Raw genomic sequence first — 16,129 nt, 5'->3', positions numbered from 1 at the left:
AGAGACAAAGAGAAACTCAGATGAAGATAAATGAAATCTTATCTTTTTATCTCACAAAAGGTTTATTAGGTAAATGAAACTCAGATGAAATGCTTTACCGCTGTTACACAGCAGTTACTTTCAATCTAGTAGCTTCATTATTCAGTCAACCTAACCCCCAAACTGCAAACAGCATGAGCTCTTAACTACTCTCAGATTTGGTCAAGTGTCAAAAATAGAGACGCTTACTAGTCTTTCATTCAGGAAGTTGAACTGAATACAGTCTTTATGCAGTTGTATGAATCCACCTAGACAAGTGAAGGGAAGCTTCTGATATTTCCACAAGCTATCTGTAAAGTAAGTTAGGTGTCACAGATGTTAACAGATGTGCAAGATAGCCAAACCAACCACAGTCTGAAAGCTGTGGTCTGATGGGGGACTTGAGGTGAGATGGTCTCAAGGACTATCCACTGAGAACAAAGAAGAGTGGACCACCAGTCTATCTGACCAACAGACGACCAAAGCAACTCTAACATGATTTATTTTTTACTGGTTTCATAATCAAATGAAACATACAGATAATTCCAATTAAAGGTGGAGTTACAACTGTACAGGCTGAGATTTTCACGAATGATCTCACCATCTGGGGGGGGACTATCCATCGACATGACTTCCTGCTGCTGTGTGATTGGTGGGGGCTTCTTTCGGAGGGAGCCCCGCCCATCTGAACTGCGCTGCATTTCAGCCAGCCGCTTCACCGCCAGCATTAGCTTTTTCTGGTGGCCTACAGCATTAACCAAGTGGAATTACAGTTTGGCATAACACAGGTAATACAAATCAAATTCACTGAAAATGAGTTTTGTCATCAGTGCACTTTCCCTTAACTCCTGAACAGGAAAACTAAACCTGACTAAATAACTGAGAAAACTGTAGGGCTACAGAAGCTAGCTTATCTAAAAACGCTACAGCTAACATGGTAACACTAACCAGTTTAGCTAGTGAATGTTTTATAGATGGGGAAGTGTGCACAGAGAACTTCTAATGTAACTCAGAACTCCCACAATTTAGATGTTGGGTGTGATATTTTAAGTTTACTGTATTTTTTGTAGGCCAAAAAAATCAGTTTCATCATAGTTTTTTGGGTTGGGCGGGTTAATAGGGGTCAAGATATTGAATAAAGATCAGTTTTTAGGCTTTTGGCAGGTTTTGAGTGTAGTAAATTACCTTTCTTTGAATTTTAGGGATGCCACAGAACTGTAGAGCTACTTTAGCTTTTATTTCAGTCATGAAATGATTAGCAACAGAAAATTTCTAGCAGCAGCGATCTTCAACCAGCTGCTTTTTTACAGATATCCTGTCGTAAACCCTTCATGCACCATTCAGCACCCACTAGCAGAGTGCTAGTATTTTGGGGGACTAGTTAGCGTCCCTGTAAGAAAATCTAAAAGACTTCTTCATATTTCATCATTAATATATACTTCATGGCTTGGGTTTGTGCTCTGACATGCACTATCAACTGTGAGAACTTATATAGACAGGTGTGAGTCTTTCCAAATCATGTCCAATCAACTGAATTTAGTACAGATGAACTCCAATCAAGTTCATCATCTGACAGATGATCAGTGGAAGAAGGAAACACCTGATCTCAATTTTGAGTGTCAAGGCAAACAAACTTTTTTCACTCATTATAGTGTATTGTGTGTAGAATTTTGAGATGAAAAATTAATTTAATTAATTTTGGAGGCTGTAACATGTCATTATGTGGAACAAGTGAAGCCCTGAGAATACTATATGCTTATATACGTATTCTGGTTTTAAGTCTCCATTTTAGTCACTTCACTTATTTATTTTTGAGTTTACTGGTTATTATCATCTCTATTAATTGCACCTAACATACATAAAGCTATGCTCAAATGTGAATGTTGGCCACATTGTACACCACATGCAGATTCTTGTGATTAGTAGGGGATACTGTAGCTTAACTTTCAGGTTTTACAGTGGAAAAACAAAACAAGCACTGCATTGTTTGTTTGTCGTACCCAGTTTGGTGATGCCTATTTCCTGCAGGTCTTCCCAAGTGATGTCCGTGATGAAGTCGATGTTCTCGTAACCGTTCTGCACTAACATCTGGTGGTACTGGCTTAGACCAATAGAAGATAGCCATTCTCCTAGGCTAGCCTGTAGGAATGCCAGAAATAAGAGCGCTAAGCAGGCCAGGCAGTAGCTTCCCATTGTAGTTCAGAATATTAGCCCACAGGACACTTTGTTTCATGATCAACCAATCATAGTTTTGGCATAGCAGTAACATACAAGTATCTATTTGACTGGTTTAAAAAGTCTGTGTGTGTGTGTGTGTGTGTGTGTCCATGTGTGTGTACTCACAGGTTTATGCTCAGGCAGCCACTCTGTAACACTTAGCTTGTTAATCTCTGATGTTATCTTCTTTCTGTGACCTGGTTTAGTTATTCCAATAGCGGTCAAATCCTACACACACACACACACACAAACATGTAAGTAAGAAGTTGTAAGTATATGTTCAGGCATTTTTATTCCACAAAGTACAAGAAAATCTCCCCAAATGCCCATCACTCTCTCTCTCGTTCTCTCTCTGTCTTCCACACACACACATACACAGAAGAAAATTTGCAACACAAGAGATGGCGTGATATCTGATGAAGGCTTCTGTCGGCTAAAGGGAGAAGAGCGCAGATGCAGATGTGTCAAAACCATAAGAAAAGCATGGCAAACAAAAGCAAATGTCTGCAGTGAAAGGAGTCGGCTAAAAAAAACGCAAACATGACCGCACTTTGATATAAAGAAGACAGAAATATCAGAGCGCTGCACGGCACGACACCAGTGCTACATTTGACTTCAGTGTAATTCACTGGAAGTTGTTATGGACACCCGAGAACACACTTTTACACATTTACACCCGCCACATACACTTGGCTGCATAAATCATTTTGTGGCACGAACCAGGAGAAGAGGCCTCCGCTCAGTGACACATCTCTGATGACAAAAGCCCTTTAAGTCATCGCTGATCTGAGTCCCTTCAGCATGCACAAAGTGAGCATATATACACAAGTAATTTATGAATGCTATAAATTATTTGTTTTTGAGTGTGGCAGGGAGGACCGGTCTTGTTCCTCAGAGCTAGCAGCAGCAGGAGCAGTGCTGAAGGTGAGGGGAGGGTCACAAAGTCGAACAGAAGTTCACTGAGTTGGTTTTTCAATGTGTTAAATTCCTCTGCGTTCAACCGGCAGCTTAAAATGGAAACAACGAACATGTAAAAATAATATAGGTATCATCAAAGGAGGATTTTTGTCTTTTATGGACTTTGTTTTAAGATCTTGATTCTATCATTTAAACCAGAGCTTATTTTTAATTCATATTTAGGGAGAATTCTGAACACAATATTTAAACACGAAAACATCAAGTACTACGTTTCTCCATACTGCAACTCTTTATTTGACATTCTCTTCAGAGTAAAAAGGAACTACTGTTAAAGGTCCACACATTAAGTACGAAATACAACTTGCACTAAGTGACCACTAGGGTGTACCAAGAGCCACAGTACGCAGTAACATACAGTCGTCTTGTACTGGTTATTTTCTGTTTAACAATTTGCAAAAATAGGGATACAAACAGCAAGATGACTTATGTCTTATTATCTTCATGGCCATTTTATGACCTTTCTTCAAGAGCTAAATGCCAGACTTGAGCCAATGGCAAGGTTTTAATACTGTGGGGCTGGTGAGAGCCTGGAGACTCAATATGCGAAGGGGTTCACACATTTAAACCTTTTCTGGAGTCAGAGGGGAAGGCAATATGTGATCAAGGGAGGAGAAAAGTGAACGTAGGACAGGTGTGGCAGGAGGCAGGAAAAGGCAGGTGGTTGGTTGAGTGGTTTAATTGTGCTCACTTGCGATTTTTTTTTTGTAATATAAATTATTTACATGCATGTTGAAAACATCAAGGACAACACAAATCAAAGTCGTGCAGACTTGTTCTCATTGTGGTCCTTGGAGGTGCCTGTGACCTCTCTGGGAGTCAGGGTCAGGGTTTAGTTGCCTTACCTCCGGGGTCATTCGGCTAATGGTGGGCAAGTCATACCCAGCGCCCAGGAAGTTTGGAGCGTAGACCTGCAGCTGAAAGTCGCTCAGCCATTGGACAACGGCCTCTGAGCTCTACGGGAGAGAAGACAGGGGGCATGCGGTCACTGGCTCCATGTGTTTCTTCGACAGCCATTTTTTTTTCTCAGCAGGGCCAAGTAGGGCTAAAGAGGGGCTACATTTTAATGACCATAAAACTTCATATCGTGCCTGTCTTGTCATCTTTAGGGTGGTCCTAAGCTAATTCTTACACATTAATGGATGATTCAGTGGTATTATAAGGTGGTTGGCTACTGGCAGTCAATGAAATAGCCCTGGACAGCCTGCCTTGGTCCTGCAGTGAAAACCAGGCTAAGGTTAGGAAGGGGAAACGTCCAGCCGACAGAATCTCAAATACTACAGAAGGTCAGATTAGCAACAACAGGCTAATCTGTATCTTACACTTTATAGCTGGAAAGCAGAGAAAAAAACATAGTGTCTACTGTTTGTCTTGCACAGTGCTGCTAAAAAGGCGAGGCCAGAAAATGCTGCTCTTAGGTAGAAACAGGTTGTAGAAGCATGCACATTCGCTTTCGCACACTTCCCCTTTTCAAATATTTTCACAATTCTAACCCTGATTTTCTGACTGATTCCATGTAAACTCAAAAACGTTGAAAGTTCACATTATAAGTTCAGCTTTCTGTCCATGTCTTATCTGTGATTGGCGTCTGTTAGACTGGTAGATGTTAGCGAACCAGGATGCAACATGAAAAATGAGAAGAGAGCAGGACTTAAATGAAGTATTCAGTTCATCCAATCTACACTGAGGCCTGGAAATGCTGGGTCTGGGATGTAGCTTAGCATGCTAAACAACAGTCAGACTAGCCAATATTTCCCTCCTGTTTTACAGTGCAACAATACCACAGGGTCAAAGAAATGCCTCTTACTGTTAAACGTAACTTTAAGCTAATATTTGACTTCTTAGATTGCTACTGGAGTAAGCAATCGTTATTGTTTTTGAAATAACTAAAATAAATTCTAGGTGATTTTGATACTTTATACAGATTTTAATAAACCAATTAGTTAGTGGCTTTAAGGTTTGATTGAATGTGTAGCAATAAAAGTTGGAGAATGTGGGACAGGTTATTACAGAAGAGGATCAGGGCCACTGGGGAAAAAAAAGTGGGCACATCTTTTTTTTTTCTTCTTTTCCTGAATTCTGAGAAAAAAAGTCAGAATTCTGAGATTAAACTCAGAATTCTGAGAAAAAAAGTTAGAATTCTGAGATTAAACTCAGAATTCTGACTTTAATCTCAGAATTCTGATTTTTTTTCCCTCAGAATTCTGACTTTAATCTCAGAATTCTGATTTTTTTTCTCAGAATTCTGACTTTAATCTCAGAATTCTGATTTTTTTTCTCAGAATTCTGACTTTAATCTCAGAATTCTGATTTTTTTTCCTCAGAATTCTGACTTTAATCTCAGAATTCTGATTTTTTTTCTCAGAATTCTGACTTTTTTTCTCAGAATTCAGGAAAAGAAGAAAAAAAAAGACATGCCCACTTTTGTTTTTCCCAGTGGCCCTAATCCTCTTCCGTAGGTTATGAATGCTGTTATGTGGTGTGGATTTTCCAGGTGACTTGATATTGATCATGTAGGACAACTACAGAATTACGGGATACAATTTTCTGCCTCGATAAGTCCATACAACATTCAGAAATGAAAACTAAAGTTTGTTTATATGGTCTTATGATATGTCTGCCCTCTATCTGTCACAGTAAGTGTTATGGTATTCATCAGTATGGCTACACAGCTGCACAAGTCAGCACGTCTCTTTTTGAGGCACCTATTTCTCATGAGGTTCATGTGTTGACTTTTATAGACTGGATCCAATCAAGATTGAACACTGTACCAATATATGGGGTGAGCGTCGAAGGAATAAAAATGTTGTGCAGTCCCTCTTGGTGACCTTCATTATGACCCAGACCTTTATTATGATGGAGCATGGTTAAAGTAGTGTCCTGCTTTGAATGAGTGACAGCAGATGAAAGAGCACTCTGTCTAACTAGCAAACCACTGCTTGACTTCTTCCCACTCACACGCTGCTTTTCTTTAAACTCCCACATTCCTCCTGTCACTCTCGTTTTTCTCCATTCTTTCAGGCTCTTTCTCTCTTTTTCCGTTCCCTTTTTCCATCTTTTCCCGTGTCCCTCCTCCTTCCTCAAAGTCCCTCAAAAACCACTGGCGTTCTTCCCATCGTTCTTCCACGTTAACCCGTCTAGGGAAGTATTGTGAAGCTGGGTGCAGAGGAATCGGGACTCTAGCTAACAGATGGTCATTAGAACATGGCTTACATGATAGTGTGTGCACACATATACTGCAGGCAAGTGATGCACACTACCACCATGACCACCTGCTACTTAAATATGCTCACTGTTTTGTTTTTGGTTTTGTTTTGAACATGAAACGATTGTACAATGACACGTGAAGTCAAACACATGCACACATACACTGTACAGTAAATGACAATTTATTGCACATGGTGCAAGCTCAGATTTCACACTTTTAGTGCTAAGTCCACCCACGTTATGCACACTGCTGGGCCCCTGCCAGCACACACACACACAACACACACTCGCCAATATCTAACTAGGATGTCCTTCCCTCAGGTGCACTATCAGATGTTTTTCCAGTAAAGTAAGAAAAATGCAGCAATGGAAGAAGAGAAGCTGCAACTAAAAGGAGCGAATAACAATGGACAGCAGGTAAAAAATAACAGAAATGCAGCATTTTCTCACACGCACACACAATTCCTCGTTCACGTTCATACAGGATCCACTCTCACACTCACCGTGTCGTGGCTGCATCCGAAAACTCGCAGCACGGACGAAGCCAGTTGCGAGAGAAACCGATGGGACATCTTGGTGTGTGTGTGTGTTTGCGTGTGTACAAGTGTGAGAGTGAGTTTTGTGGTTGTTGTGACTGAGAAGCTACGTTGTTATCATCCTGCAGTTAGATGCTGATGGTGGCGACTGCCTGTATGTGTTTGCATGAAAGGCGGAATCTGTAGGGATTTGGGACTGTCCTACCTTCCCCTCGGATGGACCCTCCCCCTTCCTGGTTGCCGTGGCATCATAAGGCGGCGCTTCGTGGAGTGGACAGCCTGATTGGCTCGATGTCCGAGAGGAGCTGGCAGAGCCTGTGAGGAGAAATATTGTTGGCCAGTCACAAATTGTTGTCCTATGCTTGCAAACTTGGATCGATCAACAGGTGAGTTTATCGCTTGCTATCTGACCTCGAATCTCCTCCTTTAACTGCCTTGCGATCGGTCTCCTTCATTGTTTTGATGCTCAACCAATAGAATTCCTGGTTCCCAACATACAGCAAACCTTTTTTTAACCAATCACACCCTTCTACACTCCCTCCTACATCCCCTGCCTTGGCCATCTGTCTACCAAACAAGCCAAGATCTGTTTGTGTGTGAAAGTAAATGATGACATTTTCTAAAAGACCTGTAGATTAAGACTAATCCCACTCTCTTGCTCCCTGGTTCTGCTCTTCTCCTCTTTATTAGAAAGCATTGGCTCTTCTTTCTCTCACCAGCTTCCTACTGCTTGCGCTTCGGTCGTGTAATCAAATATTACAGTATGCCTAAAACACTTGGCGGTGAGATTAGTAATAGGCAACAACAGGAGGAAACGGAGAAAGCCTTCTTTCTTTTCTGGTCACCTGCCTGGCCTACCTGGAGGCTGATCCAGAGACTTGGATTGCTCCATCAGATGCTCCTTCGCTTTGGCAGACTGAGACAAGACGGTGGCTAAAAGCTGGAAAAAAAATACACACAGCACATTTATGAGACCACATTTTCATACACAGGAGCAGCAACTTCTAACGACTTTCTTTTTACTGCCCTGACGTGGCATTCACTTTTTTTCACCACTTTAGGCCAGTGCAAGCTGAAAATACAGCATATTTTCATCTTGATGCATGCTCAATCATCCAGGTAATTAAATCCCCAAATTTTGATTCTGTTTATCTGGACGTAGCGTTTTCAGAGGGAGAAATGTTTCGTCACTCATCCAAGTGACTTCTTCAGTCTCAGCTGACTGCAGGTTTCCCCAATCACCTAAAGAAAGCTCCAGCCGTATCACTACGTTGAACTAGGAGTTGCGTAGTAGTCCCCTCGATTAACTACTGCTAACCAAAACCTTTCTGTTAACTTTAACCCCCTTCTGTCGAACACCTCGCTCCTCTGTACACTTAGGAAACTACAGTGTACCATCTCAAACATGGCACTCTTCATTAGCAAAACTTTACCGTCAGAATTAGCATCATATAGAAAGTAAAGACTATAAATTAGAAAACTGTGCATATCTTACCACAGCTTGCATGAAAATGGATACATATTTGGTCAAACCAGTTTTTTAAGGTTCTAATGAAAGACATGTTCAGATCAAGCAAAAGGTAATAACATTTCACATTATCATATATTTTTTGTTCCAAACATACTAAAGTCGATGCATCACGGTAAGAAATCCTTCATTTTATAAGCTATTAAGATGACGATTAGGTGAATAAAAAACAACACAGCTGGAAACACGGTGGAAAATTCAGTCAGAGCTTCTTTTCTTTTTTATTATAGATATAAAACTGTGTGTTGGCTTCCCTGTGCCAACATGGAGGCCAAACTGAATTTATCTGAGGCACATTAAAACATAACATAACAATGGCCGGAGTATGGAAAGGTTATATATAAAGGCAGGGAATTAACTCACTACTGTTAAAATAGTCACCACAAGCTACACATTACACCAGAACAAATGAGGCTGTAGCAGCAAAACTAAAGTACATGTGAGTATATTTCAGGAATAATGAATTTTGCTTTTCATTTGTTAAAGAAAAATGTGGTATCGCTTCTAATAAATGTTACTCCACAACCCATCAATCCTGGATAATACATGCTTTTAAAGTGGTGGGTTTCCTGAAATCATAATATCTGATGATAAGTGTCCATTTCATGCTCATATATTCATTCTAAATTACCTACTGTTGCCTTCAGGGGACAGTCACACCTTTGCTGAATAACGTATCCTCAGTGAGAAAAAAGTCAGTTGCTTGGGTGCTGTTTCTGCATTTTATAGATTCAAAACCTACATCATCTCAGTTAGAATTGATCTCTGTAGAAAAGGCTGTCTTTTGGGAAAAAACCCCTGACATGATGTATGCCGACTGCCACTGCATTAATCACATTAAAACCTCCTTCTGAAACCTGCAGCACTGCAATAAAAATTGGACTTCCAACGAAAGAGAAGCGAGATGCAGAGAGAACAGAGGCTTTCACCGAGTCTGAGCTGCACAAATCTGCTGTGTGGCTCTTTTACTGTTGTACGTTTAAATAAATGACATCCATCTGCCTAATTTTTTTAATCGGTTAGTGTGGATTATGAGAGAAAAATGTGGAATATAATGTCCATGTGGCATATCTCTGTACCACTACTTCAATCTTTAACGTCGTGGTATACTTTGATAGATTATCAAATGGGTTTTTTTAATTTTACATCTTATCTATAACAAAGCTACCAGGTAAATAGGAAAATATTAAAAAGAATAATGTAGAGTGCATAAAGGCATAGCATAAAACAGTCAAACTACAGTTATCCACTTATCTGTTTGCCTACAAACTAATTACATGTGACGTCCTGAACTCAAGCTTCAAACAACAACCCTGTACCTTCATTTTAATGACAAGAAGAAATAAAAATGACTGATGTTGTCCACTGATTGGTAAGACTTGGAATAAATAAACATTCATAAGGAACAAAGGTTATATATTCTAAAAGCAGCATTAGTATCATCATGTAAGCCTTCATCAGTGATGATGTACATGGTGGTAGAGCCAATCCCTGAAGCGTTTGCTACAGGTTTTCTAGTATTTTATACTACAGTCACACAGACCACGGCACAGGAAAAATCACTGGAACAACAAACAGCAACGCTCTCAAGATGTGGACCAGGTCTGTCCCCAGGCGACCTGAACAATCCAAACTGTAATCGAAAGTACTGGGTGGGACTTGAGAGTGTTGCAGCCACCAACTCATTTTCCCCACTTGCAGAGGCCGCGGTCCTGTTTTAATTCTAGTGTGACTGAGCCATTATTAGCCCGTTGCCTTAGCACTCAGGCAACCCACATGAATGAAACTCTCTAAACTTGCTAGCATTACTTAATAACTTAGCAAGCTACTCTTTCTGTCATATAACTTTGAACTTAAAACCTTAAAACCTAAACCTAAAATATAGTCAAAACCAATGGATATTGTCACACTGGCTACATTAATCTTTTATAAAATTGTTGTTGTTTTTTTAAATTAAATAAACACAAGCCCCCAAAGCCTGTTCAGTTGTCATTTTTGACCTCCAGTAGCTAAGTAGCCAGTCATTAGATGTTACAATTTATTGCACAGCCCCAAATATTTCAATTTCAGCTTTTTACTCCCAGCTTGTTACCTTTTACCAACTAAAGGACCATTTCATAATACCTTCATAATTTCACTACTTGTTTAAGATCATCGGTTAGGTTTAGTCGTGTGTGTGTGTGTGTGTGTGTGTGTGTGTGTGTGTGTGTGTGTGTGTGTAGGGTACCTTAACCCCCTCAGCCTGTGCGTGGAGGATGTGTGCAGCGCTGCCAGCACTCTGCCCACTGCCTGATGACCTCACACTGGTTACACTGCCGGAACTACCGACGCTGCTGCGATCTCCACCTGGAACACACACACACACACACAAGACATACACATACATTCACACACGCATGCAACCGCCAAAACAACACGTATAGATTTTGTTCATACGAATGCAAACATGCAACAAGATGGATGCATACAGTCACACACAGACACACACAGACACACACAGACACACACACACACACACACGCATTGAGTGGTTTAGCTGATATCCAAAGCTGTGTGGTAAGAGGTGAGACTCTCCATTGAAATGCACTGGGCAGCATGTGGTTGGATGCACAGGACGGACAGACAGGGTGACGGACGACTGAGTGACGAACGGAAAAGTGGAATAAAGACACTTTCATACATGTTGCAGACACACACGCGCACACACCATCTTTTCTCTTGGGTTTTCTCTCAGATTTTTTAGCTTTCTTGATGTCCCCACACAAGCAGTTGGAAAGACACGCACGCACAAAGACTGTAGACCGATGCAGATGGCTGCAGTCCTACACATAAGGCCGCTGACTTCAGCTAAGCTTCGGATGGAAGGATAAGCAGGAGATGGGAGACTGTCAGGAGCAGGTCAAAGAGTATCTGAAAGCCTTCAAACCACATCATCTTGTGGTTCAAACAACAGATGATGAATGGTTTCTGCTCTTCCAGAGATTTGCACTACTGTAAGCACTCAGAAATGGCAGCGCTGGGTATGAAAGGTTTTTTCTGAATGGCGTCAGATACTGTTTGACCCCTGGTCAGACCTTCAGGTTTCAGGAATTGAGGGCTCAGCGCAGCGCGGCTTAGTTACCTGCCACAGGCTTGCGCAGTACCCAGATCTCTTCATTGGAGCCTCCATGGGGCCCGCTGGACGGGGTAGGAGAACTTTGAGGACTTGCCTCTGAGCCGCGACAACCTTCAACACAGAATACCACTGTTAGCCGCTAACTGACTCTAAAGTGACCGAGGAAACTGGTGTTTTCTACAGTGAAAATTTTGCCACTTAACGCAGTAATAGTTCATTTTTCTGCCTACTACGCGGAAGTGGAACAGAACTATAGTAATCAGCACGGTGCTTATTTATGCAGCCATGCATTACACTTTTATTTTATAAAAACACTAATAATTGTGTATTTTGCTGCTAAATGTTCACATTTCACAGGTAGCTGCTAACACCATCTGTCATGCATCAACGTACGGTAGCTTTGTATTCAATTAAAAGGCTCCACAGAACAAGTGGGACTAGCGGTAACTGTCCACATGTTCACCACAATAAGCAAACCAGTTCACTTTAATGTCAGATCAAAATCCTTACAGGCTTTATATACTATAATAAATATATCAGATAAACCATGGGTGCTAGTATAGCTAACCAGGTTGAGCAGGTAAGCCATATGTCATAAAACTAACAGATTAACAGTAATACTGCATGGCTTACGTCTGCTCCTTCTTTTTATATGTTTGTGATATTTAGCATTCAAATTTGATCTCAGAGTTGATTGAATATGAGGTTAGCACACAGGTCTACACTTAATACTGCAGCTATCAATACTATGTATGTGTACTGTACTATGTAACAAGTTTATATATGATATATATTTATATATATTATGTATATAAGGTTGTATAAAATACATGATATTATATCTGCTCCTTAAATATACTTTAAACAAAGTACAGACCGTGGTAACGGCTGACGTTTGCAGATTACTGAGGTTCCCAGATTAGGTTTAACGCCTCTCAGTGGCCTCACATTTTCTCATTTTAGTCCTAAATCGCTTCAAACGACAGCATCTTGAATCACAGCCTGCATTGATCCATAAAAAAAGTTGCAATGGCTAAATTTACACGTCGTCTGGAGTCTGTTCATATTCATATTCTTCCTATTTTCAGAACGGCAAGGATAAAGTGGAGTTAATTAAATTAACTGTAAGGTAATTCTTGGAAAAGACAGGAAATAAGGAAGGGTCCAGTAGGAGAGAGGAGCAATAAAGGAAAGGTTTCAAACTTACACACATTTATTCCGTCTCTCTCTCTCTCTCACACACACACACACACAGAAAAAAATACAGCATATATATATATAGATATATGAAAACATTTATATACCAATAGTACATAAATAAATCCATAACATGAAAATCTGTGTATATACACATATATGCCATAATGTACATACACATACATATATAATGCATCCAAAAATATGTGATTATATATGTTGGGCTTTTCAGAATGGGGCTGCTGTAGTGCATTTGGAGAGTATTATAAATAAACCATTATAACCATCTTAATAAGGGCTGGATAATGGTTTATATGTGTGACCAACAGTGCTCCAGAGAAACACACGCATTAAAAAAAAGTTCCCTTCGTGTTTCGCGTGATGGCACAGCTCCTTGTGGACATTTTGCATCCCTCCAAGTGACCTTGGGAACGTTATTGACCAGTCTGTTTCCACATCCTTTCATAGAGCCCTATATTCCAGCTGTTTGTGAAATGTGCCGTCTTTGAACCATCAAGGCTCAGAGAAAACATGCTGAGCTGACATAGTTATGGTGAAGAAAGGAAGGCCTTATTTTCCTCGAGGTAACAGAATGGTCTCCCATTCACAGAGCCGTTTACAATCAGTGAAGAACTTACCTGCACAGCACTGACGGTGACATTTTCTAGCAATGTATTTGGGTCTCTTATGCAACACTTGACATTTTATACTTTGTAAGTTGCCAACTTTTACATAGTCTTTTTTTCTCCCCTCTAATATGTCATGTTCAACAATCAAAGAAGATAAAGTTAAAATTTGTATTATTCAGGAAGCAATTTCTCACTGAATAGCTAGAAAATGTCACCCATTTGATAAAGAGAAACGCCAAAAGTATTACAAACACAAAACTGTTATTCAAACTAAAACTCCTCCCAATATGAAAAGAAAAACACCTTTACTGTATGTTTCTTTCAATCATAACAATTCTCTAAACCCCTCTATACATGTACACACCTAAGAGTTTACTGAAATAATTCACCACCTTCCTTACACACAAACACACACTCACATCCATTGAGGGTAAGTGAACAAGGTGGGTAAAAGTGATGTTAAAATGAACAGACGTGAGAACAGCACGCAGGACGAGGACAGAACAGAAAACACTCTGGCTTGTTCAGGAGAGAGCTTTGAGTGGAGCGTGTCGGTATAAGTAAGGAGCAGGGCTGCCCTGGTGGCTGGGACGATGGTGAAATTCAGGGAAGGAGGGAAGAACAAAAGGAGACGGAAGGGGGGAAAAAGAAGTGTAAAAACCAAAAGCTACAAATCAAGACAACTAAAGCACAAACCAACTCAGGAGAACAGAGGTTTGTCACAAAATGAGGAGCCTACCTTCCTGTTTGACACCTAACGTCTCTTATTAGTAAAGACGCTGAAAGCATTTTTTTAAAATGTGGCGCTTCTGTTCAATTGCACCACTTTAACAGCATCGACTACTCGTATGTTTTCTGCTCGTCTGTTGGACTGTTTTTACTGAAATGGTCTGAATACAACCAAATAATGTAAAAGAGTTTTTTGATTAATTCTGCAAAATGAATTAGTAATTTAACCCTAACTCTAACCCTACGCACTGAAAGTACGTCATGTCTGATTGTTCTTTTAAGTCCTGGCATTTCAAGGAATGAAGATAATAGTCCTTCTAACGACACATATTTATATTAGTCCCATCAATGACTGTTTGGCCTAAATATAGAGTCAACCTCAGAGGACGAGTTCTTGCCCCAAGTGGAGGTTTAAGTATCTCTGGGCTTTGTTCACGAGTGACGGGAGAAAGGAGCGGGAGATCAACAGACGGATTGGTGCTGCAGTGATGTGGACGCTGCACCGGTCTGTTGTGGTGAAGAGGGAGCTGAGTGTAAAAGCGAAGCTCTCAATTTACCGGTCGATCTACGTCCCTCCCCTCACCTATGGTCACGAGCTGTGGGTAGTGACCGAAAGAACGAGACTGCAGATACAAGCAGCGAAATGGGCTTCCTCTGAAGGGTGGCTGGACTCTCCCTCAGAGATAGGGTGAGAAGTTCGGCCATCCGGGAGGGGCTCAGAGTAGAGCCGCTGCTCCTCCACATCGAAAGGAGCCAGTTGAGGTGGTTCGGGCATCTGACAAGGATGCCTCCTGGGCGCCTCCTAGGTGAGGTGTTCCAGGCATGTCCCACCGGGAGGAGGCAGACCCAGGAGACGCTGGAGAGATTATATCTCTCGGCTGGCCTGGGAACGCCTTGGTGTTCCCCTGGATAAGCTGGAGGAGTTGGCTGGGGTGAGGGAGGTCTGGGCTTCTCTGCTTGGGCTGCTGCCCCTGCGACCCGGCCTCGGATAAGAAGAAGAAGATGGATGGATGGAACCTCAGAGGGGGACCATCCCTTTGGTTACCAGGAAGTTGTCCCGGTTAGGCTATTTTTTGTTTAGCCAAACGTTACATTGGCAGCCTTTCAGAAACTAGAAGCTGGTACCTTTCAAATCAAGTCTTGCATATTCTCTATGGCATTATGATTTTTCTCCTAAACACTTTTCTATTTCCTAACCTGAATCCCACCCACTACCCCAGATGAGCTGCCAGTGACTTACAGAGGTTAACCCTAACCCTCTCCTGTATTTTTGAGAAAGCCGAAATGGTCTCTTTTAGCAAAAATAAATGTGCATAGGTTTTCTCATGTGTCAGTTAGAATTACTATTTTCTTTTTTTCCTGATTGATAATAAAAATAAAAGTTAACCACTCATACTGGTTAGGATTAGCGTTGGGATTAGGGTTAGAACTGGGGGTTGTCATGACCAGAGAGGGTTAAGAGGTTAATGTATATTAAAGCAATTTGAATGTAATGAGGGAATAGATTCCATGGATAATAATGGAAACTAATGCAGAAAAAACAATATGCATCTGAGTTTTATCACCTAATTTACTTGAAATGACTGTAATGTATACTGGAGACGGAAAAAAAAACAAACTCTATCTAAACTTTTATGGTTTTTATTTAATAATCTTTTTTTTTTTTTTTTACATATAATGTAATTCATGTAACTGTATGTATTGCTTATTTTTTGTGCAATGGTCTGGGACTATTTCCCTGCACGGTTTGATCTTTGTCCACAGAGCCAGCTAAAATAATAATACCAGAAATATCAGGTGGTCTAAACTCTTCTTTCCCAAAGCGGATTCTGGATCTCAGTAATGGAAATGACAACAGCAACAATTGAAAAACAAAAGTTAGACAGTATGAGCAACACATAAAATTACATGGATAATGATTTAATAACAGAAAACTTTAATGGATGCCTTCGTAAAAGGAAAAATGCCAATCTGAATC

At 40.7% G+C, this 16,129-nt stretch overlaps 1 protein-coding gene across 7 annotated transcripts in view; it reads right to left on the bottom strand.

Annotated features, from left to right (window-relative positions):
* Positions 1-16,129, bottom strand: part of caskin1 (CASK interacting protein 1) — a 111,298-nt gene that overhangs the window by 9,330 nt on the left and 85,839 nt on the right. For 3 of the 7 annotated variants that reach the window (XM_019358342.2, XM_019358343.2, XM_025906718.1), the window contains 8 exons: positions 11,603-11,707; positions 10,709-10,827; positions 7,812-7,893; positions 7,159-7,268; positions 4,056-4,166; positions 2,362-2,463; positions 2,019-2,157; positions 620-763 (listed from right to left, as the gene is read on the bottom strand). In XM_019358342.2, the coding sequence (XP_019213887.1) occupies positions 620-763; positions 2,019-2,157; positions 2,362-2,463; positions 4,056-4,166; positions 7,159-7,268; positions 7,812-7,893; positions 10,709-10,827; positions 11,603-11,707 (912 nt within the window). The remainder of the gene's footprint in view (positions 1-619; positions 764-2,018; positions 2,158-2,361; positions 2,464-4,055; positions 4,167-7,158; positions 7,269-7,811; positions 7,894-10,708; positions 10,828-11,602; positions 11,708-16,129) is intronic. The other 4 variants (XM_019358344.2, XM_019358348.2, XM_019358346.2 and 1 more) reach the window with 3 other exon arrangements.

The sequence above is a fragment of the Oreochromis niloticus genome, linkage group LG4 (genome assembly GCF_001858045.2).
Source record: "Oreochromis niloticus isolate F11D_XX linkage group LG4, O_niloticus_UMD_NMBU, whole genome shotgun sequence".
Taxonomy (NCBI): Eukaryota; Metazoa; Chordata; class Actinopteri; order Cichliformes; family Cichlidae; genus Oreochromis; species Oreochromis niloticus.
This window is presented reverse-complemented; position numbering and strand designations above follow the sequence as displayed.